The sequence below is a fragment of the Anoplopoma fimbria genome, chromosome 8 (genome assembly GCF_027596085.1).
Source record: "Anoplopoma fimbria isolate UVic2021 breed Golden Eagle Sablefish chromosome 8, Afim_UVic_2022, whole genome shotgun sequence".
In the NCBI taxonomy this organism is placed as follows: Eukaryota; Metazoa; Chordata; class Actinopteri; order Perciformes; family Anoplopomatidae; genus Anoplopoma; species Anoplopoma fimbria.
Genome location: NC_072456.1, coordinates 16984775 through 17010030, shown reverse-complemented (window position 1 = coordinate 17010030; position 25256 = coordinate 16984775). Strand labels below are relative to the sequence as shown.

At 39.9% G+C, this 25256-nt stretch overlaps 1 protein-coding gene across 2 annotated transcripts in view; it reads left to right on the top strand.

Annotated features, from left to right (window-relative positions):
- Positions 1–24355, top strand: part of negr1 (neuronal growth regulator 1) — a 131243-nt gene extending 106888 nt beyond the window's left edge. For both annotated transcript variants that reach the window (XM_054602282.1, XM_054602280.1), the window contains one exon: positions 21225–24355. In XM_054602282.1, coding sequence (XP_054458257.1) covers positions 21225–21325 — 101 coding nt within the window. In that variant the 3' untranslated portion in view covers positions 21326–24355. The remainder of the gene's footprint in view (positions 1–21224) is intronic.
- Positions 24356–25256: the final 901 nt, after the last annotated feature.

Below are 25256 nucleotides of genomic sequence, written 5' to 3'. Positions count from 1 at the left end.
CCTCCCACTCTCTTGGTGATGAACTGTAGCAGATGGACACCACATTCAGCCACCAGCTCATCCTACCAAAGAGCAAGATGCTACGCTTCAGGCGTTCACTTGTGCCCACTGCAATCACAGCAACTGTGACACCACAGCCTAAGCCAGCTGTGACACCCCCCACACACACACACACATCTCACCCACTCCCACTCAGCCAGACATGTCACACTCACTGCTCACATCTCTTACTGCTTCAACATCCAGACTATCAAAAATGGCCTTTTTCTATATCTGTTGGACAATGATACTTAAACTTAATCATAAATATGGCTCTACCTTTTATTTTCATGAATATTTTAATGTTACTGCTGATACCGTAGTAATAGTTGTTTTGCAGGAATTGTTTTTTGCGAGCGTTGGATGAGAAGATGTACATTTACTATGAATCTACAGCCAACCATTTAGCTTATCTTATTTTAAAGACTGCAGCATCTACCAGCACGTGTAAAGCTCACTAACATGTTAATCCAAACAAATGGAAATTTAAAAACTTGTAGTGCTGGTAGGCAAAAACTGATTTTTTTCATAATAACCTTTAAACATTCATCAGGTCACAGATATTATAATGTATATCTTTTGTAAATTAGAATTTCCTTTGAATGGAGTCTGTTTTTTTCACCCCTGACACTTAGGCTTCAATAAAATCGTTTCCATCTAGTCATTTCTCATCTTATCTCAAACATGTCATGCAGATATGTTAACACTTGTCAGGGAACCAAAAGACAGAAATAGAAACCATCTGTTGTTGCTGCAAGACCAAGTCTTCTGTGCCAAGAAAGTTTACACTGCCCATGTTTAAAATGGTAATATACCACATTTTGTTGATAATAAAGGTCTTAAGCTTGTTTTATCTTTAGCATATGGATTTGTATGCATTTACCTAAATATGAAGCACTGATCCAATACTCTAAAGCAGCTGGCTCGGTGCCAGCCTGTCATCCCAATGAAATGTAGATCTGTGATAATAGCATATGCTCCCACAGGCTTTCATTTCTGTTTATTCCCACAAATCACTTGACAGTAGAAAAAACAATGTTCTTAACACTGTACTGAGCCAAATTTCTTGTCTGTTACGAGGCACAGTGTGCAATGCTACTGGTTCAAGGAATATGACATGCATTATACATAATGCTTGTGACTCTCTGATTCCCATGAGTCATGTAAACTCCCAAATAAACAAAATTCAGGCAGCCTGAGCGTAGCTAAGTGAAGATGATCCACACAATGTTTCGCTCCTCTATTTATCCTGTTCTTAGCCCTTATTTCTCATAGGATTTATATATTTCTTCTCCATTACGTTGTATAATCAGAACTAATTACGGAAAAGGAGGTAATGTCTTGGAAGCCTGGCAAGTAAAGCCTTTGAATCATTTGACCCTTTCTCAAGCCCTAGGAAATAGGAAGGACAGATTAATGAAGGTTTTTGTGTCTCTGTAATATTGTGGAGAAGGTCATAAAACAACTTGCGTTGCGAGAAGCCACGATGGTGCAACCTTTAAGAATTGTTCTTTTAATCCAGAATGGGGCCCTACATTTTTCTTCTGAATTTTAGTCAAATCAATTTCCTATAGATGCTTGGAAAATCAGATAGAAATCACGAGATTAATGAAGACAATTTTCTGATTGATTTAGAATCAGAGTAGGTTATATCTCTGTCTTTATTCAAGGTCCAGAGCAGAACATCAAAGAGTTAATCTACCTTATTAAGTATTCTTTCAAAGTCCTCCAAAATTCAAAAGTCATTCTCTCAGCTCCCCAAGGCTCAGAGAGCTGGGTTAATCAAATTATTTTAGTGAGCATGTGAAGCTTCTTCTAATCAAAGGATATCTGGCTAATTTATGTCTGAAATTGGGGTAATGTCTTCTTTGGAAGATGACTTTAAACAAGGTTAGGTTACCTCTTTCAATTATTTATTTTGCTATCTAATGTTGGTACAAATTGTACCCTGAGGCACATTTTGGTGGTCTTACACTGTACGAGGCCTTCTCAATAAATAAACAACTTGGTACTTTTCTCTTAAATTCTAAATTAATATTCTCTCTTGGCCATCACTTTGTAAATATTAGACTAACTATTACTGGAAAGAGCTCATATGCACATGTTGCCTGTCTTTGAAACCATGTAATGCATTGCTTTGGTGATTAAATCTGCAGCTGACTGTTTTTCAAAATACTCTTAACATTCTCTAACTTTGAAGCTATACAAAATGCATCTTTAACTGTGTGCATTAAAATTTGAGGAATCTACATACTTTTTATCACCGTTTTTTTCCTGATTGGCCTCAGTGGGAATTAAAAGTGATAAAAGAGAAAGTTTGAAATAACATTTTAAATGTAAGATTTTGGATGTTTGCCCAGTTTAACTGAGCCACTCCATTGTAGATGAGCAACAACTTAGTTCACTCTATTTCTTTTTGTCTTTACTTTGTGGGGCTGTTGTCAATATGGTGTTACATCAAAAAGAAGTTCTCTTCATTTTTCAACATGAAAGCTTCAACATCAGAGCCGGTTATGGAGAAACTGACTCCCGTTTTCACTAATGTACTGCAATTTATTTTACATGTTGAACTCAGAGCTCATTCCTCTAAAATACTGACGATTAAAAAAGTGAGAGAGTGTTCCTGCTCTTGGGCCCTGCAGCGGTGCGTACTCAGTTCCTGCAATGTATTCCTATTCAACATATGCTCCAACATATGCTACATGTCCACATGGACTACTAGTCATTACTAATTTTAATTGATGACCCGAATGCTGGGTCATCCTGAATTAATCCGTGACCTGTAAAATGTTGAATGTTTGCTAATATCATGGAAAGAATGACTAAAGAATATTAAAGTTATCTTTGATTTCTGACACATAATTATGTTTTTGCTGCCACATTATGTCCTTAATTTACATCATTATTTCAGACAGTGTGCAGAAGAACACTGATACTCACAGATTGATATTGGATTCCTTGGATGTGATTGAATGAGCTGAATAGATCTGGCAGTCTTTTGTTTCACTCCAGGTGAAGCCAATCGTCGTCAATCAGTACACATTACATATTTCATAAGACTATCTTCATCTGTTCCTCAGTTCTTTTCAAACCAAACTTGGTTCACATCCCATTTTTTTTCTTTTCAGACCTTTTTAGAGTAGCAGATAAGCAGTCTGACACTCTAGGTTAATCAAATAGAAGCAGGTACTAGATTGTAAAAGGGGCTTTTTTAGAATGTAAACTGCACAAGCCAGAAGTGCTAAAGTTGAGTTTTGTTGAGAGGCAATTACAATACAGTAACCAATGTGACTGTTGATGTTAGCTTAGTCACCCCCAGCTAATGACATTATAAATACACCACACTCATGAAATATTCAATAGGATGGAACATCTCCCACTGATTATCTTACGCCGGGGTGTTTTTGGATGAGAAGACTGGTAGTGTAAATACTAAAAGACTGGACAACAGTATTTAACTGCTCGAGGAGCCTCTACAGTAAACAGCCCTGCCTCTCTTTACCCAGCATGCCTCGTGTCAGACACACTGAGCTACCCACAGATAATCCTTTTTTTGGCAGTGCATTTTCTACCAGCCTTATCAGTTATATGGTTGCAAGATCAAGAACCGTGCAAACCCTCGAGCAGCCACCTCTCTGTGCCGCCACACCGACTCCTGTCCCGTATGGTTTGTTTTGAGGTGATATGCTGACCTTCATTTTTCCAAGTACTAACTCCAACGTTCATCCCTGGGAGGGCCTGATAAGCAGATGGCATGTCATCTATCATACTTGACCCCTAGATCCCTGGACAATGTAAATATAAGATGGGTTTTTGTCTTGTGAAACTAGAAGCTGTGAGCTTCTCCGGTCGAAAACCTGTTGTTACAGTACACAGGTTCAAAGTCAAATTGACAGTACTCTGGAAATAAAAACATATCCTCCTTTGCTCCTGTATATTATATTTCTAATGAAAGTAATGTAAATAGGAAAACACAATTATCCAGTGACTACATGTACAAAACTCCTCATAATGCACCACATTATACAGGACTGTTCAGCAATAAGTAAGATCACTAATTATACTTTTAAAGTGCTCCTGAGTGTGCCATAATGTTTCCAGAATGTATTTATTTGATCAACACTTCCCATGCCTTATTTCAACACAATGTGTTTTCCTGTAACAGCATATGTTTTCAAGAAATGAAAGCCATTATTTAAATTTCCAATAGCATACAATATGATTGCCATATGATCTTCTGTTTTATCTCAGTAATTCATTTTAATGAGTATGAATCAAGGGAAGTGTTGTTTTTTTCTATTTGTCTGATTGGTGTGATATTAGTCGTTACGGGTTAGGTTGTCTTTGGCTGTGGCTGCCTGGGCTTTTTATCACAGTGCCCTAAAACACATTCAGAGTGCTAATACTGATTAGGTAAATGTGGGGGATACCGACAATGAAATTGATTTTGTGTTTTACTGTGCTAGGAAGGGTGCTTTTAAACATAGTGATGTCTCTTCCCCCTTATTTGCTTTGGTTAATTAATTGTGAAACACTTAAGATAGGCTTTAAATAATGAACCTTTTTATGAAAGCCTCAGAAACTACAGAATTTAGTATTGATTGTGCAATTGCTACAATACACAAAACAGAAGATGACCAATATTTGTAGGAATAACATCATTTTTGATGATTTGCACATCTCAATTTACAGCTAATGGCAACATTCAGTGCGACTGCAGGAAGGCGTAGTTGGTATGCACAATGAACTTTAGTGTGTCTTTAAGTTGTACACAAATAAACCAATCCAAATATTCTTACGCTGACAGTATTTATAACAAAAATATGCTTAGAATCCTTAAGGCAACATATTTGGTGCTACTAAACTGATTACCCATCAAACGTGATATTCATCATATTGCTACATCATTTAGAAATAATAACATCTATAAGATTCAATACATGATCATAAAGTTATGCAAATAATAAAGAATAGATAAGTAAACATACAGTTAAATCTACCCACAGGTAATGCCTTTTGAGGGCTCAAATGAAAGAATGCTGTTGATTGTTCTCACTTACTTCCTGGTTAACATCAAAGGCTGGTATTTTGATTAGAATTCGATAACCGGTCTCCAGGGGTTACCAAAGTGTAATCACTACAAATTAACTTACTCATCTTACGTTGAAAATGTTGCCATTGAACATATTTAGGTGTTTTGCGGAGCCATCAATTACTGATACTCTTAGATGATAAGGGTAAGCCGCATCTTACATCATAAGCTAAAGCATTTAAATTTGCTCTTCTGAGGACTGTTACTGCTTTAGCAGTAATGATTTATATCCCAGCATTTCTGTATGATTCCAGACTCTTATTGAGTATACAAAAAAACATTTTGGTCTCCCCACAAAGCCCACTTACCTCTCTTCCCTCTAATATTTACAATATAAACATGTTGTTATCCATATTAGCTGTTTGTCTCCACAAAGACCTGTTTTCAGGGTTACTCTTCACCTGTTCGTCAGTCTCAGATATAAATGGCTGTGCTGCCCCCTCCCTTCAGCAGATAATTCTACTTACCAAACATCTCGCTCACTGAGTCCCTCTGCCTCTCTGTTTCCAGCTCCATCATTCCCTTGCTCCCACATGTGCCACTCTCCTCTTTGCCTCTGATTATCTCTCTCACTTCGCGTCTCCTCAGGAGTGTCGGCCATTAAATGCAAACCTGGTCATGCTGTCAGTCCCACGCACACGCAGAAGAAACACAGCGGTGCACACAGAACACTGAATAACTGTCTTCAGAAGAACAAGGAAACTATTTCACAGTCTTCCCTTTTTTTTGCTCATCTTTCATGGATATTTCTCGGTATTTGTGAGAATAATATTGGTGGTGGGTATTAAAACTGAGACCTGTCAGAGCCTTTCTAGTTTTTAAATTGTGCCAAAGAATCTTTCTTTTATGTGTTTATTCCCACCTCTTTTTTGAGCTCTCGTTCCAGGCGGCGCTTTTATCCCTGTCGCTGTCACTTATATTCTTTTTCTCTAGCATAACTTTTCAGAGTTTGCAAATCACCAAATCTCACACATCTACGATGTTCAGAAGATCAAAGCACATTATGCATTGTGTTAGTGCTTGCAGGTCTGTGACATCCTCCTCCAGTTTTGATGTTGTATTTACAACTGTTTTTTTCAAAACCTGCATTTCTACTCTTATGTTGAAAGTTTGGCAAATAAGAAGAAAAGCCCACAAAAGGGAAGTCAGCCTAAAAGGGACAAGAAAAGTGTTTTTTGTCAATTCAAATCTTTTCCAACTTTAATTGGCCCTCTCGCCACAGCAGTCAGGGCGATTAATAAGACGATTCAGCTGGAAAGATGAATTTTGGTGCTCCAACAACAGACAGGACTCTGCAGTTGCTGTGTGAGAGCTGGAGCAGAAAATGGATAGTCATTTCCTTTTATGGCCACGAATGGCTGCTGTAGAGATTCAGTCTTGGTCTATAATTGAGACACCAGGGTATATTCTCTTTCTGGACAGACTCTAATGGTTAGTGCATTAAGGAGGATGATTGAAGAAAGCAACACACTTACAGTAGAGGCTGCGGTAAATCAGAAAAGATGGCTTTTTGGCCAACTTGTAGATTGCAGTGGGTTCACACTGTGCTGTGTTTAGGTCCTCCCTCTCTCTCATCTCTGCTGAGAGCACTCTTCAGCAGAGTTAAATGGGTGTAATTTTGAGGCAAAAGAGAGAACACTTTTAGTGGTAATGGAGAGAAAGCTTTGGACATGTTGTCATTGCCCTTGGAAATACAGTAAATGCACTCTTCAAGCCTCGCTCGGTTGTTAGGGTGCTCTTCACTGCATCACATTCAGGTTTTGTATTCAGCTCATGAGAGGCAAGGCGCTGAGGCAGTAGCTTTCATTAAGACATCAGCCGGACTGCATATTTGAAGACCTGCAGGAATTATGTGCAAGTCCTGCCGTTCCTAAGCCTCGGTCCAGGGTTCATTTTTAAGATTTGAGTCTTTTAACAAGATTTCAAATGTTTGTGATTTAATTATTAGTAGTTGTAGTGTTGTTTCTGTCAGTGAAATTTTAGTCGCATTTTTTTTTCTGTGCATTTTTTTATTTAATGTCTATGGAAGCTACACCAGTCCCCGTGTTTGATTTGAAAAGTAACCATGGTTACATGCCTTGTGCTATCAGAAGAGGCGCTGATTACCTGTTTATCACAGAATTTAAGCACACAGTGACTCTATGCTAAACAATAGAGTCATTGTTCTTAGTAAATGCAGCATCTAACACAGACAACTCACTGTCATTCAGCTCACTTTCTGCTGCAACCTGAGCTCTCCACTGCTTGCCTTTCACTGTGTTCACTCCCATGTCCTCTGAAATACTATTCACAGTCTGGGTGTAGCTTGAGATGAGCAGCCAAATAATCCACATTAATGCAATGACATTCCTTGAGCAAACAGCTCTTCGTTTGACCGCCAAAATATTCTTATGTATTCTAAACTAAATATTTTCTATAAAGAATGTATATAAATTGAGTCCATATATGTGAACTATTTAACTTCCAAGAACGGGTAACGTTCCTCAAGTTAGACATTAGTTTGACCTTTTTTCTAGTTTTTATTTCTGTTTAAAATCAAAAGAAAAAATGAAGTCATTGTTTCCGTTAACATTGCTTCACATGACTGTGATGTTACTTTGTACACTGAGCATTTATTACACAGCTTCTGTCAGGCATCTTGTATTTCCAACCACTTCCAACCATTTCCTTCAAGCTTCACTTGTGACTTGGGGTTTCAGGCCTGGGCTGCTTGTTGTGTGCTGTCATATATATATATTCATATAAGACAGCCGGCTGCAAACAGATTACTGGTCTTTCATGTTATTGTGCCGGGGGTTGAGTCTTTGTTGCCAAAAATCCTGATAATACTTGAACCGCAGGAATTCTACCCACCCATGTCATGTCTTCTTCCCATGTATTTGAATCTTAGAGGGATGGGGTGCTTCTATGTCACTCCATGATAAGTGTTGGGAATTGCACAGCAATTAGTTTGTCTACTCTAAACAAACCCTGACTGACACTGACAGTGGAGGAGTAAAGATACTGTGCTTACTGACTCCAAAGCAACCTTTGACTTACCCCTTGCCTCCCAAATATCCACAGAAGTTATTATTCAAGGATATATTTCAGTTGTTTAAATCAAACATACATACATATCAATATGGAGATGCATTTAAGCTGCTGTTCTTATTGTTCAGATCTGTTGTTTGATCCTACTGTTAGTTTTCAAAGTATATGAAAAAATATATAAATCAGCTGTTGGAAAAAAACAACCTAATATTTGACCATATCATCAACTATGTTGTATTGCAATGTAGAATAAAATTATGATAAATAACCCTATCCATATTGTCTCAGTAATTAGCACATAACAATCCCTCCTCAGTGGTTTAGTGTGATAAATATTATTGATATACAAACCATACAACTGCATAGGTTTACTTTAAGTCCTCGTGTTTAGAATGCATAAGCCATATTCAACACCTAAAAAGGTTTATAACAGTGTAATGTAGTTGTAAGCTGATATAAGTATTTATTACCGTATGTGTCACAACTATAACTATGGGCACCAATAAGATGAGAATTATTTAAAAACTGATAATGAAACAATGTAAAACACAAACGTATCACCAATAAATATGTCTGCATAGGAGATGTCCTACTTGTTGATAAATAAAATACAAGTAAACACTTAGTGTGTACATGTGTAATAAACTGATAGTTTTGTAAACTACTTACACAATGCTAAATAGTAGAACTTAAAGCAAAGCATTATCCATACAACCAAATGCAATTGGGATCAGTTATAATATGCATATGAAAAATGCATATAGGTGAATTGAATAACAGAATGTGTCAAACAGAGTACAGTCAGCCGGTTTGTACAGGGCTCACCTGAGCTCGCTCCACCGATTGAACTTTAACTCCCACTTATAACACTTACATGGAAATACCTGTCGGTCATCACAGATGTGACTGCATTAACTACTGATTTGCATTCCCTCCAGCTTTTTTCTGAAACAGAATTCCAGCTCCTCTTAATCACAACAGCTCAGAACACAGACAGCACAACAAAGTCTCCACTTTGCATGCAAGATCACACCGGAGAAATAATGTGATAGCAGGACTCACTGGTGGTATTCTTTAGTAGCTTTTGTCCCCAGAGATTTATAAATGAATCCTGTTGACTTCATGCACTTGTGTCACCTTTTAAAGCAGTGTGATATTGATTATGTGGTTCCATATGTGCTGTCCTTATGGCACAGCCACAATTTTTGTCTACGGTCTTTTCAAATCACACCGCAGACACCTTCCCCTCGCCTTTTCTTTAAATCGTTCCTTACTACTTTTGTCAAGTTTGATGTCTTCAGTGTCGCCCCTTCACCCTCTCAGAATGAGCTCTTTGCTATTAAAGCTGTGTGGTTTTGCACTTATGTTCATCTAGCGCATACACTTACACACACACACACACACACACACACACACACACACACACACACACACACACACACACACACACACACACACAGCTTCAATCACTGTCCGGAGCCTCAAGAAAAACCTCTCAATCAGCCCAACAACAGATGACAGTATCTGCAATAAACCATCTATTAAAAGCCGAGCATATGCATCGCCTTTCTCTCTGTTTACGGCTCCTTGCGGCTCCTCACGAGTCTTCAAAATCTTTTTTATTGACAAACCACACCTTTAAGGCCTTGGAGGTTTTTAAACGCGGTTAGAAAAGGTCATGACATTCAGAAATGACATTCTCTTTGGGGAAATGGCTTGGATGTCTGGCCGTTAAATAAGGTTAGTTCTATCTGTTCGATTTCAGAGCTGTTCGGCGTCCTTGGCATTGCTCAGGAGTGGCCAGCTCTCTGCTAATACTAAAGGCTCTCAGTGCAAGTTGGAGCGGTTTTGCTATATGTGATACACTCCCCTAGAGGCTAATGGAGAGTGCAGTACATGCTCACACACACACATGAAAACACACTTACTGTATACGCACTAACATACCGAGTACTGGTTGTAGTGGTGTGTGTGTGTATGGATGTGTGCATCAGTGGTTGAAGGCTGGAGGCTTGTTTCTGACAGTAAATGTTACACTTCTTCACGCACACACTCATGCAAATGCACAAACATTTTTATGCATCCTGCAAAGCTCACTGCTATCTCAGTTCCCCGCTCTCCTCCTCAGCTCTTCTCATGCAACCGAGGAATTGAAATGCAAGTGCTTAAGGATATAGCCTCGAAGGCCCTGAAAAGAAAACATTAACCCTTTAGTATTCCCGTGGCCTCGCAGCTGATGAGTTATTCAAGGCTTTTGACAAGAATCCACCCCCTTTACATTCACTAATGATGAAGAAAGGTCAATGAACACGCTGAGAGATGCCTTCGGCAAAATAGTCTCAGAGACACAATACACCAAGGCATTATCAGCCTCTGAAAAGATAAACGGCCATTTTTTCTTTTTTTTATTCAAGCCCCCCCTTCCTGCTGAATTACTGTAACGAGTTCAATCAATGGGCTGAGCTACTCGCAAGCCAAAGTCCTGTCACCATTGACACTGTTAATTAGCATTTGAAGGGAGACGAGAGGATAAGACCATTTTGCTTTACATTTGTTGTTCCTAATACCATCTAGCATGGGTAGATCTTAGTGATGGTGGGTGGCTCCCCGTGGGCCTCCAGCCACAGATCTGTGTCCCAACATGAACCAGCTAAAGAAGACTGGAAAGGGGCCCACGTGGCTTTCACTTGAACAGTAAGCAATCCTAGGACAGATCAGAATCAGAGAGATATTCCCTGCTTCCATGATTGTTCATTTGCATTGCTTATACATATATATATATACCATTCAATTTGATTCTTTTCTTTTTTTGTTGACATTTGACTGATTTTTATGGGTTATGAGATAACTAACCACTGCTTTCTTTGTTTGACCAAACCTGACAAAAAGGAGGGATTCATAAACCACCACAAGATATTCTTGGGTGGTTAATTAACCGTCTAATATGTATTTATTCCATCCAGCTCTCACCAATTGTTATATGAATAATAATTTGTAAGTTACTTAGTATGCAATAAGAACGGTTTCTTGCCTTTGACACACAGAAATGTTGGAAATGTCGTGCTATCAATATGTCTTCTCGTGAGATCGGCTTTATGTATTCAGTCAAGGAATGTGTTGCAACATATACAATTTTCTAAAGATTTTTTTTTACGTTTTGATGAATAAATCCGGTAAACAAAAAGTATTGTCTGTGTATCTAAAACCTCATATATCCTATTCCTCTGTCCTTTAGAGCTCCATCCAAAAACTATTAAAAAAAACAAATTTCCCCGCTGCGGGACTAATAAAGGATTATCTTATCTTATCTTATTAATGAGCCAAATTGTTGCACTGCGTAACATGTTCCTTCATTGCAATAAACTGGAGTTTATTTTGAGTCAATCCCACAAACATCACTACTACTGGTGCCGTAAATATCAGTAGAGAACAAATGTGTTTTCTCTTTTTATAGGAGAGTTTGCTGAAAGATATATTGAGGATATCCCTCACACATGCATGATAATTTAACAATGATAGATAGCCCAGTGATTGGATTCTGGGTCTTATTTACTATTAAAACAACATTTTTGAAATTCCTGATGGAACTTTGATCATTATTTTCTAGACAGATAGAAATAGCTCCATTATATATCTACTCTGTGACCCTTTACATTATGCCATAATTGCCAATAATGGTATGAATGCAATATAATTGAACTGACATTTCCGGTACTCACGCTCACTGTCACGAGAGCAGCGAGTCAACTTGATGATTAATACTGTATGGAAATGTGAATCCATCCGCTCTGTTATCAGCCACAAAGGCAGAATAGTGCACTCAAGTGGGAATTGCATCACTAAGCAGCACTGTAAATTACAGAGGAAGTGCAGGTTCACTACTGTTCACAGGAATTTGTAGGCAGCCAAGAAAACTACAAGCAACTGCCTGGGATTGATGTTGGGTTTCAATTTCTGGTAATTTTACAAGCCTGCATGCAATCGATTTTTATTACTGTCAATTTAGGGTTTATTCTGACCAAACAAAAGTTGGTGATTGTTTGAACATTGGAAAGACTCACCAAGACAGCTTTGATGAGTTTTATTTTCTCTGTCGTCTTTGAATGAATTGTGTTTTACGACTGTTTTGTCAATGGAGTCTGGTGTCGAGGGCAATAGCTGCTGTTTCTGGTTTAACAAAAAGGTTTATCCCTTTACAGTCCTCTTTTATGATGTTGTCAGACAATTAAAATACCAATCTGAGCCTGTCAGTGGCACGAGCACGTACTTGTGATGCGGTGTTGATTCAATTGGTGAAAAACACAATATTACGTTGGTCATTCACAAACACCAATCACTTTTTAAATCAACAGTAATATAAAATAATTTAATTGCGTTTGTAGTTTTTTTCTACATATCTCCTTCACCACATTCCAGTCCAATAGGTGGGGTTAATGCACCTATAAACTGGTTTGCCAACCGCCATTAAAACTCAATGAAGAAGAAGACCCAGTTAGCTTGCTGCTGAAGTGAAACAACAACCAAACGCAGTGAAGAGCAAATGGCTATCTATGGAGGAGAGGATGGTAGTTTGAGAAGCCAAAGTAAACTGCAGCCCCACTGTCGTTTGGAAGGTAAAGCCTGCTTTACCAGACATATTGATATTTGCCGCTCCTGGTACCCAGCTGAGTTGAACCAGGGGTCAATCCACCGGTCCAATTTGTCAGTAAACGCAGACTTATTCCCCTCAGTGATTCCAGTCAATAATGTTTGACCTCATGTGAAAAACAGGAATACAAAGGCGGAGAGAGTGGTACTTACAGACTTGGGAGGCTGCAGTCACCTAGCGAAGTCCTACATCAAAGGGAAAGAGCATGTGTCACCATCATCAGTTCTGGTATTTATGCGACCATGAAAGTTTCAAATATTGATAGTGTCACTATGACAGGGAGGATAAGCCAACAGAGGAAATGGCTGAAGTGGATTTGGGATGGGTGGGTTTATGTGGAGGAACAGATAAGAGTTATGGGCTTTTTTTGGGATCCGACACATTTTAGTGTGAGGTGATATTGTCAGCCTTTTATTCATACAACCCTAACATCCAGTCATTGTCATTGTACAGAGTGCACACAACTGGAACACACTCAAACTGTGTGTGCGTCACATTTAACTTTCAAATGCACCCTTTGTTGCTATTTGGCAGCATTTTGTGATGCATCAAACCACCGTGATTTGTCTACTCTTTTTTGAAGCATTTGGCAAAAAGTAGACCGACCTGGGCAACTGAGCTTAGCCACACTTAGAAGAGTATTGCCTAGTCAAAGCAAAGTTACATGAAGAACATTTGAAGTGACTTGTGTCATTTACTTGAGTTTTTCATTTTATGTGAGTCTATGCCATTTCTATTCTGCTAATACTTCTATACTACTACATTTTAGAGGTAAATATTTTTTTTATTCCACTACATCTTTCTAACAGCTATGGTTCCTTGTTACTTTTTATTAAAGAAAACAAATAATAAGCTTAAACCTCAACCCTTTTTGACTTAACTCTTTTTTTTTTTTTTGGTCTAGATTAAACTACCTAAAATTACAATTACTATATAATTAAAATTCTTCTTACATGTTTAGGTCAATGTTACTTTTAACTGGCTATGAAACGGTCTCAATTCAAAACTGATTTCTTGTTTTGTTTTTAAAACTGTATAAAGAAGACTTACCCATCATGGTTTAAATCATACCTTCAGTAAGCTGGATTCTCATGATCAATTCCATCTTCAGTGATCCCACGGACAAAGACGTCAGATGAAGAGCGTCAACATGTCAAATACCCTCGTGATTTCTGCCTTAGACACGTCATCCAGATGAACTGCTTCTGACATAAGTGACTTAATTTTTAGCCGTTTTAGTTCAGAACATCTCCAGGACTGCAGACGGAGGCTATTAGGAATTAATTAACATCACCACAATTAGTCTTCTGGTTTCAGTATAAAAAGGGATTCATTCTCATTCCAGTCTGCAATCTCCCAGAGCTACACGCTTCGAGGGGTCATTTAAGTAGCATTAACGCACCATTTTGTGTTTTGTTTTGTTCTGTTTTATAATGACCATGAAGCTGCAGCATATATTGTGACAGGAATTGCCGGAAGGTTTTGAATGTGCACATTCAGTTCTTAGACCTGTTAAATACTTAACAGATTCACAATGTGTGTGTGGTGCGTGCGTGTGTGTGTGGGTTTGAGTGAGTGAGTGAGTGAGTGTGTGAGAGAGAGAGAGAGAGAGAGAAAGGGTCAGGGCCTGACCTGTACTGTCTCAAACCGCTGTATAAAATGCCCCTGCTGGATCAATGGTGCTCACTTCAGGACTATAGCTTTTATCTGAACCTCCCGCAGGCAGTCAGCAACAAGGTGGGGAGTAGCGACTGGAGTGCATTCACTGCCTCAGGTTTTGTCTTGGCGTAACAAAGGAATATTTCATGTGTGACACTCACACAGCCTATGGGCGTACACCATCTAAAGCAGACTTTGAGCTAGCAATAATTAACGTAAACATATGGCGTGTGCCTTTATTGAATTGTGCCTCCTCTCCTCACAGCCTCGAGTGTTATGCAGCACCTCGGCTAGAAATAATCCACTGCACATGCTAATCACTTGGCAATTGATTTGGCCTTTTTTGGTCCAACAATTTCTGTAAACCACTGAATTGATCTGAGAGAAATCAATTAACAGCTCAGGGTAGGTAAATATGAACAAAAAATATGGATTTGCTATGTATGCAGTTTGACCACCTGAGCAAATTGTGGCTGCAGCTTGTGTGCTTGTACAGAGATGCTCAGCGTGAGCAAATTCCAGTCAGATTCGACTAGCCCCAGGTGGACTGTGATAACCAGGCAGTCTGCAGTGATAAAGTTATCTTCTATCCATCGAGAAGAAAATGCACTTAACCCTCAACATTCAGGCCTGCTGTGTTATCAGCACCATAATGGAAATTGATAAAAGAGAGCTGTCTTATCATAATCCTACATACATAGCAGTGAATTGCTATTTTAGGACGCTGCAGGCGAAGGAGAGGGGCGGAACTGAAAAAAGGGCAGGAAGAGAGGGCAGCCTCCTGGTTGGAGATCAGATGTTATCGGGCTGTATTGATGGAGCAGCTCATGGAGATGCAAGTAGCGTTGTTTTTTGTCGTAAGTCGTTTCTAATAACTGGCCAGACTGTCGCTGTCATCACAGGGCTGCAGAGCTAAGCGGCGGCTGACTCAGCAAAAATCTTTGGGCCTGCAGCAGGACTCGCACAGAAATAACACCCTGATAAGCATTAAAAAGTGAGAGAGAGAGAGACGGGGGCATTGGGAGTTATTAGAGATAGTGGGAGGGAGAGACCCAAATATGAGAGGGAGATTATTATAGAGACAGAGGGAGAGAAAGGAAAAGTGGGGCTGCATGAATTTGCTACATGCTGACTCCATTTGTTTGCGTCCCTGTGCATTTTATTAAGCCTCTAACATTAAACAGATTTAGCGGGAGCAGCCAAAGTCATGGAGTAATTATGCTTTTGGAAATGCTGTGATTAAAAACGCTCGCTTTAAGTATCAATCCACACTGTACGGCGTTTCTTTGTTTATTCACAAAATGTGCTGATGTGGATTTACCCTCCAAATTCAGAAAAGAGAGGAAAGAAACCAAACCTACAAGGGAAAATTCATAAAACATTCGAAAAATGGAGATTCATCCATCAGGCGTGCATATAAAGCACATCATTTGCAAGCTCATTGATTCCCTGCATAAAGTATGTCCTTGAATTGAAAGGTGCAATAAACATACGTCGTAGGTCACTCTGAATTTTGGATGCCAGACTCATAACGTCACTTTTCAGTTCAAATAAAAGGAAGACACGTAGTGCACTTTCTGTTTAGGGAGGATGGAAAGAGAGACGGTTAAAGTGAGAAGTCGATCAATAATGAAAAGGAACAGTGTCTGTGTGGAGAACTTCGGAAATGTCTTCTCTTTCGGGATTCCTTCCCCCGGCTCACACTGTGCTGAGGGCTCTCTTATGTGTCCAGATATCCCACAGAGGCGTTGATTAAGTCAAGCTGAAGGCCAAAGCCTGCCTGCAATCGAGAGCCTCCAGCTCACTCAGCAGGCTATCAGGTGACCCGTCTCCCTAACGCATTCACTCTCCAGCTAGATACGGATGCTGAGAGGAGCTATTAGAGGCTGGGCTCCAGCCCTAAAAAGCATTCTGCTGGGTGTTGATAACGGGCAGGTACCAGGATGTGGAGCAAAGAAGGGCAGAAGGGAGGGGCTGGGGGTGAGGATATGGCAGTTCTGGGAGGCGGAGGAGGGTAAATGATCTCTGAAGGCCATCTTATTAATGGAGGCTTTTCATTACTAGCACTAATGCAAATGATTGGTCGGGCTAATGAGCTCCAAGGTCCGTGTGAATGAGGACTCTGTGGAGCAGCAGTATGTGATGATCATAGCGGGAGACTGAGGTGATGGGTTTTGAACATCATATCTGGCCATGATGAACATTTTGCTTGTACAAGAACAGGAGGAATAAAGAGAGAGAGATGGATGAATGAGCTGATGGGTCGGCAAGTCAATTGTGCAGCAACTCAATATGGCAGGCCGCTACAGGCAAGAGGGTACAAGATGAGGGGATGAGCGTATTTCACTGTCGGTGGATTGAAGCGAGGTAAAGCATGGAAAATGTCTTGATCGCCTTCAATAAAGTGCTTGCACATTGTCGGTGTGCAAGCATTTAAAAGAAGGTGAAGCGCAGCACATCCTTTTGAAGGTGCGGCATCCCCTCATCAAATGTCATGAGCGTCATATGATATTCCATTTATAATCTTTACCGAACACCAGCGCTGTTCCACTGAAAAAAAGAAAAAAATGCTTCTAGTTTGTGCTGCACGGTGTTAAAGACACCCTTGGTGGTTGCTGTGAACCTTGCATGTAGAGGGATTTAGCCCGATTTACAGCATGGTGTGTACAGGATCAGTTCTGGCTCAGGAGTGTCTCATGTGGCCTCTCCCATGGGAGCTTGGGGGGGAGGACCTAAGGCCACTGATTGATGGTCAAGGACACCAAACCCCTCCCCCACCCCCACCCCTGCCTCGGAGCCCATCTCTGAAGCCTTGTCCTCGGGGGGGATTGGGATGCTGCCTGGCTGGCTGCCGCCTGTGCGCCCCTGGTGACAGGATACAAGCAACTCAAGGGATGTATCATCAGCTTAACAACAAATGAACGATTCTGAGATTTAAGCCAACTCAAAAAACATGGCAGATTCTGTTCTACTCTTCTTTCTCTTTGCAATTCCAGGTTTCCGTTGTGGAACATGTATGTTAAACATAACAGAAGCAAACACAATATTGAAGATCTCTGAGTAGAGTTCAAACCTCACAATCCCAGCGTGTGCGACGGTTAAAGGATCGACAAGAGGCAGGGAAAGGAGCTCACGCTATTATTTAATGAATGATGATGTTCCAGTGAATTACGGTGCAGTGCATAACACTCGAGATGGTACTCAAAACAAACCCAGCATTGAGTGTCACTGTTGCATATTTCAGTATGATTCATTATCTGTGTCAACAGTGACAGAGGTTCAGGGCCTTAGCATTTGTTGTGCATATGATATGTGGGTGACAAAACTGCTGTCGATGGAGATTTGGGTTGGGAAGGGGGTAGGGAAGAAGGTCGAGAGAGAGAGAGCGGCTCATACTGTCGGCACACTATTTAAAGCTGATGGCTTCAGGCCAGAATCAGAGGAGAGAACCAGGGATTGTTATTTTCATGTGACTCTCGCTAGAGCTGGGGAGGCTTTAGTTTTTCATTTCAATTCGGTTGCAAAACAGTAATTGAAGCGTATCGCTTTCATCTCCACTTATCTCCTCCACTCCTCTCCCTTTTGGAGCGCCGCTTGTCTTCCTGGCGTTTGCGCATCTTGACACTGTTGGTTCCTCTATGATATATTGTCTGGGATTCTGGTACTTCATTGTGACTCGGTGCTGATGTACATGGCAATTAAATTCAAACCGAAAAAGAGGCAGAGCTCAGTCAGCCTCCCCCCTCTTCCTCTCTCTCCCGTCCGCTACTGCTGCAGCTTCGCTCTCAATCATTGTCTTTTTTTTTTTTTTTTTTTCTCGGCTCCGTTCCTTTTGATTCCCCCTTCTTCTCCCCCGTATCTGTCTTTATTTTGCACTCGCTTTCTCTCCGTCTCTTTCCCCTTTCTATTCCCTTCATGTTAATAAGCAGAGTAATGGTGTTGCAGGCAGTTCCTGGTTGGGGAGTTAATTAAAATGGCAAGTTACAACCCACACAGTCAAAACAATGGAGGCCGCTGCTTTTTTGCGGTGACACAGGGAGATATTAAACAAGCCCAAAATCAAACACTGTGAGGAGGCAGGAACCCGGTTACACAGACTATCCCCCAACCTCACTTAACACTTCCCCTCCTGAAGTACTGAGGGGTTTATTGTTACGCTCTCCAGCACAGTCAACAATTCATAGCAGAGACCCAGTAATTACCTTCTGAGCTCCCTGAACTGCTGCATGGAAAGCAGTTGTGTACAAGATATTAACATGATTACTGCAGCATTTACTGAGCCAGAAACTACACTGACACTGATCTGATGAGAAACTGAAGAAGGGAAATAGTGACATCTGCCTATTCCCAACCCATCACCACAAACACACACACACACACACACACACACACACACACACACACACACGCACACGCACACACACACACACACTCAACCTAAATTATTTTTGCTAGCGTGGCTAGCACAATGCAACGCACTCAGGCTCCGGCAACTGTGGGCCAGCTGAGCAGGACAGGAGCTGTTGCTATGGTTACCATTTCTCGGCTCGCTCTCACAGCCCAGGAAAACTGTGTCATTATCCTGTACTTTGGATAGGACAAGAGAGAGAGAGAGAGAGAATAGGAGAGAGAAAGGGTGGGAGAGGAGGGATACAAAGAGAGCGAGTGAGGTGAAAAAGGGGAGACAAAGATAGAAAGGCAAAGGCAAGGAGAGAGAAGAGCGGGCCCTAGTTCACGCAGGCCGGCCATGCATCGAACACACACATCATCAAAATTTGCACCCATTTGTGCTCCTCCATTCACCGTTGTTTTCGCTTTTTTCCCCCCCCTTTTCCATCTGTCAGCCGAGCTGTAGTTTTCACTCTAATAGGTAAACAACTTCAGCACCAACATAATGCTTGAAAATGTCAGGTAAAAGCGGTGCCGTGTCAGGTGATAATGGCGTGTGTGTCTTTTTGTCTTTTTCTGTCATCTCCCGTGAAAATTGTCTCCCACAAGCTATTATGTCGGGATCAATCTCTGTATCATTGTATTTATTTTAACACGCATACATCCATACAGTACGCCACTCTAATGACAACCGCGTTATTGAATAAATACCAGGCACAAAATAACAACAGCACAGTGGGATAACAATCCTCTGCATGTAACTCAGAGTAGCTTCTTACCTCAGGAATACACGGAGAAGAAGACTTATACCGTATGCTCATGATTGCATCCGTGTGTGCACAGTTATGTGTGTGTGGTTATTTTTTGTTGTTTCGCTTTGCTCGGTGTGTTTGTGCAAGGTGAGGTCCACATCAGAGGAGTTACATTGTGAACTAATTACGTGGCTGTGTAAAGAGGGGCACCCTGCTGATATGGGCTGTGCACCACATGATTTCCCCTGGTAGAGCAGAGCAGAGCCTGTTTGCACTGCCTTACTGGGTGTGTGTGTGTGTCTGTGTCTGTGTGTTAGTAAGGGTGTGTGTGTTCTTGCGCTGACATGCATGTGACCGGTTCATGCGTGTGTGTGTGTGTGTGTGTGTGTGTGTGTGTGTGTGTGTGTGTGTGTGTGTGTGTGTGTGTGTGTGTGTGTGTGCTGAGGGAGAGCATGTTTTGTGACCTGTAAGGTATGCTTTATTGAGCTACAAACTAAAAGAGTGTGTCCGTGTTGAGGAGGCAGAGTCTCCCCCACAAATGAAAGGCTGCCCTCACCCTCTCTGTCCGCCTGACGCAGCTCTCCAGAGATACCTGTTCATATTACTGTGGCTGTCTCCTGGTCAGAGAAACACAAACAGCCCAAAACAAAGCCGCCTCAGATAGGAATGTGAAGAAAAAGACCTTTGGTCACCCTCATTTATTCTCCTCTCTCCACTGATGGCTTTTTGTACCACTAATATGAAAGAGGGAGAGTGTTTTGACACAAGGAGAAAAAGAAGACATGTCTTTTAAAAGTCTTAGAATATTATAATCTGAAGTAACAGAGTTCTGGGGTTAATTAACCGTTAACCATCAATAAGTATTTTGACCAATTAATGCGCAGTTAATTAATGCAACAAAAAAAAATCTGAGCAAAACTCAGAGGAGCGTCTTCTCAGGAGAATAGCTGGTCCACCTTAAAAGTCACCACCTCTTAAGTTAGCCTGAGCCTGAGTTGTCGCTAACTTTGGGGCTAACCCGCTTGACCTCAATCAGGTGGAAAGCAAGACACAGAAGCTTGGCTTGGGAGTTGTAGCATATATTCAGTGACAAATAAACCGTACACACTCTGCATTGCTACATTCATAGCTATAACGATACTGCTAACTTCACACTTTACTCTCTCCACCTAATACTTGCTAACAGATGCAGTGGTTGTAATACACTGGCAGAAACTCTGATAGAATATACCAGGCAGACACACAGCTGACCACCTGGCAGCTAAGCTAAAATCATACTTGGAAAGTATCTATAGGTGTCCACAACAATGCATGCAACATCGTGGCTGCCAACTTTCGTACGGGTGAACTGGCACAGCACCCCTTCATGCAAAACACTAATCGTACAGTTTGTGATCGTGTAGCGAGGGTCTGCTATTGGTCAGAAATTTGTTTTGCTTTTTTTAACTAGCATCAAACACCGGACTTCGTTTCAGTTGTTCATTTAATGCTACTTCAGACCTCTACTCCTCTACATATCAGCGAGATAATATTGTACTTTTTACTCAAATGTTTTCTTTAAATGTTGAAAATGCAATCACAGCTAATCAGAGCTTCTCTTGTTTCCCGCCCACAGCGCCCAACACTGCACCCTATGGGAGCACAGGAAGCGCACACGTCCCGCTGGCCTGCCAGTACCTGGTCCTGGCTCTCTCCTCCTTCATCAGCGTGTACTAGCCGAGGCCAGTCCGGATACAATGACTGTCGAGAGCATTTATGAATCCTTTTTGACATTGCTGAAGGCTGGAATCCAATCTGGTACAGTGTGTTGAAAAGCCTTGATGGGGAAAATAATCAGCGTTACTTTGTGTGGGGAAAATTTTTCTTCTCTTTATTTTCTTTGCTTTCTGGTGAAATTTCTGTCATGTAAATACTATGATGATTTTTTATTATTATTATTATTATTATTATTATTATAATTATTATTTCCTCTCTTCTTTTCTGATTGATCGACCACCTTGTGAATCAGTGCTCACCCCCTCCCCAGCCCCACCGCACCTTCCATCATATCAAAACCTCCCAACTTCCCAAATGAGTTACTTTCATGCTTCTCTCTTTGGGAGGCGATGGCGCAAAATTGACATTTCCATCCATTTTTGTACTTGGCTAAAAAGAAGCTATTGTGCCAAGTCTCTCAGTACACAGAATTAACATACCAATGTTGTATTGAATGTATTATGGGTTGTTGAACAAAGGAAAGACATTTAGATTCCTAACAAAACAAATTCAGATTATGGAATGTGCTTAAAAAATATAGTAAAAAAAAACAAAAAAACTGAAAAAAAATCAAAAGAATATTATGGCACAGTTTTTTTTGGGACCTGTATTGTCATGATTACTCACTAGATGGATGAACGGTGTTGAAGGTGTGCTTTGTTGTATTCTGAAATGGGTCCTTCAGTTACTATGCCTGCCTAACAGATTTGATCAGGCAGCCGTGAAAGTAGCAAAGTATACTGTATTGTATCTTTATATTTTAATATAGTGTAGGCTTTTGTTTTAAAGTGGGACCAGCTTTTCTCATTAACACAGTTCATGACTTTGTACAGTATAAAGGGAGGAACATCGCTGCCCAATGTTTACATTTTTCTTGAAAATATAAATACTACAGTATTTACTCCACATTTTTTCTTCCTAAGAGTCCAGATACGTGAATGTCACAACAAACTGTTATAGCTGAGAAGAAAAAAAGCAGAGCCCAAGTTCAACTGTTGTGAGCTTTTCTCCTAAAGATGCCGTTCTTTGAAACAAGCCAGCTCCAGTGGGCGTCTGAGCAGAGCGTTTTGCCTCTGAATTTGTTGTTAACCTCCTGATCATCAACTAGCTGAAAACCCACAGCGGCACTCTAGGTTACTTGAAGTTTTTGGCTTCAACTTTTGGCACGGTACCTAAATAATGGTCTCTGGGAAAGAAGCATTCTGCAGCACGGTACTATATTCCTCTGCTTTTCTTTGGAAATAATTAAATACTTAAATATATTTCAGTATCTTTTACAGTACATATACTTTCTCCATTGCACCAGTTAAATTAAGGACATCCAGAGAGCCAAAGGTCATGTAACTTAAGATTTCTGGCAAATACACCAACACGTATGATGTAAAAAAGATACAAATAATGAAATGAGTCCTACTCATGTTAATTATGTACAACAGAATACAAAATGAAGCTTATGAACATGCCCATCTCTACAAACATGGCCTACGGTGCTAACAGCTCCTCCAAGATGAAAGTCCTTTTTTTATTCAAACAGCTGATCACTATCCACAAGGTCAGTGAAAGTCCAGCAGAGAATAAATTAAACCATGAGGTCGTTTAATGGGAGAAAATGTGGCTTTTTGTTCACTGAAATCAACCATATCAAGGCTAAAAAAACAATGTTATTGTAAAGGTTTGCTTTATGACATGGCATATTCATCCTCAAGTATCTTCAATTCATGGTGTAAACAGAGATACTGTACTGTAATGCCTTAATAGTACCATAGACATTAAATGAACCTCCTTTTAGAAGGACACTTCCAGACGCTCTCAATAAGAAACAACTCATTCGTTTGACATATTACTGCTTATTGAATGTTTATAAACTAGTAGCTGACTAATCTTTCCAATTAGGGATCATACTCAGTAAAAACTAAATTTCTCAACTTATGGCTCCTGCAGGTATTTTCAAATAAGCCAGTTGCATCTGATAAAAAAAAATGCAGTATTTGTCGTACACGTTGACATGTTTGCAGGTCCTGTTTGGATTTGGATTGTGTTATATTTTGCCCCGCGATCGAGGGACTAACAGTTCACACAGTATTTTCACATGAACTTGTAACTGCAAACATATAGAGAAATAGCCATCGCAGTTAAAAGACTTAAAGCACAAACACTGTTATTAATTTTAAGTTTTGTGGTGATTTGTTTTAAGGTCTGCTAAACATTTATTTTTATTTTTTATTGTTTGTACTGAAATTGTTATCAGCTTGTTTTACAAATTATGAAAATACTGCACCATATGATCTTGTTTAAATGTTAAGGTATAATGAAAATGGGTCAGAAGTATATTTATTCTCTTCCTTTATGAAAACAATGTATAAAAAATTACATTTGAAACATGTAAAACTGGATATGTGACATTTATTTGAATGAGGTACAGTATGGCATAGTTTATAATGTTGTCGGGTTCATTTAGATGCCATAACTGTTGTTGATTTTTTGTCAGACGAGTACATTAAAAAGAACAATGTTTGCAATCAAATAACTTACTTTTTGAAACAGAGAGTAACAGTATTATAGAACAGAATCAATGTGTGTATATTTGGAGAACATAGGATACCTTTTGATCTTTAGAGCCAGTGTGTAGTCATAGTTTTCACACACTTGCGTGTTTGACGATGTGCAGAGAGTTTGGTTGTGCTGCATGTCAAAGTTAACCTGTGGTTTTAAGGTGGCCATTTTACAGATATTCATACTTTTTATGAATGGATCCATTTTTTTTCCAAAACATTGGTTCCTAAACCTGGTCTCAAAATACATACCTCTTACAGACGAGCCGGCTATGTTTGTTTGTGATTTATTTGAATCAACTGCTTTTCAGAGTCATACTGATTATTGTGGCACATTGGTGGAGTTATGCTGGTTGCTTGTCTTAAGCAGTCAAGACCATGCTAGTATTCATACATATGAAATGTACTGGATGTTGATTATTTTTGAATAATTGGTATTGACAAGTCCCTTTTATCGAATCAATATGATTTGCAATAAAAGTCTTCATGTTACAATACAAACCCACATCTGAGTTAATGAGCACTCAAAGGGTTGTTGTTATCTCTAGTACAGGGTTTGAGTCAGAGCGCGCCGATGAGACAATGTCCTTCTTACAATTTAAAACCATCTAGTCATTCTCCCTGCACCCAACTGTCCCCCTTAAATCAAAAGCAGAATTAATGCGGTTTGCAGGATTCTCATTTTTAGATAGTATAAGCTGTATTGATGTTTATTTTGTGTTAACTCATCAACAAAATTAAATATCAGCTGTTAACGTGCAGGTTCGGAAAAAACAACACTCTGTACCATTTAGCTTTTTAAAGACGTATCAAGGATTACGTCACATTGCTGGAGGACCAGCTACGTAATGAGTCTATTGAGGCTGACTGCACACATCAAATTACAGCCTGGTACGTTTTATCTCGACGGCAGTAGAGAACATACAGCTCAAGTTGGCAGATAATAATTTAATAATACTTGCTCATATTTTTTAGAACATCATCGCTAATATTTTGATCACTTTTATCAGGATGACCACTAAATATAATTCTACTTTTTATATAATGGTTAGAATAATGAGGAAGTTATTTTAGGTGTCACAGTAATGTAGCTACATATTCTAACTGAATGTGAGCTACAGTGAATTGGTCGAGTTTTGCAGAGATAAATTATCAAGTCTTTTGTAGTTGACTTCAACAGAATACTGATTAGTGAGTGGCACAGTTACACCGAAACACACCAGGCAAAAGCGAAGTGCGGCTCATCGCAAAATTTCGTTTTTCTGCAGCTGGAAGGCGTCTTCATGTTTTTCAGGGGGGGAGAAATTATTTGTAATATAGGTCAACACGTGTGACAGGAA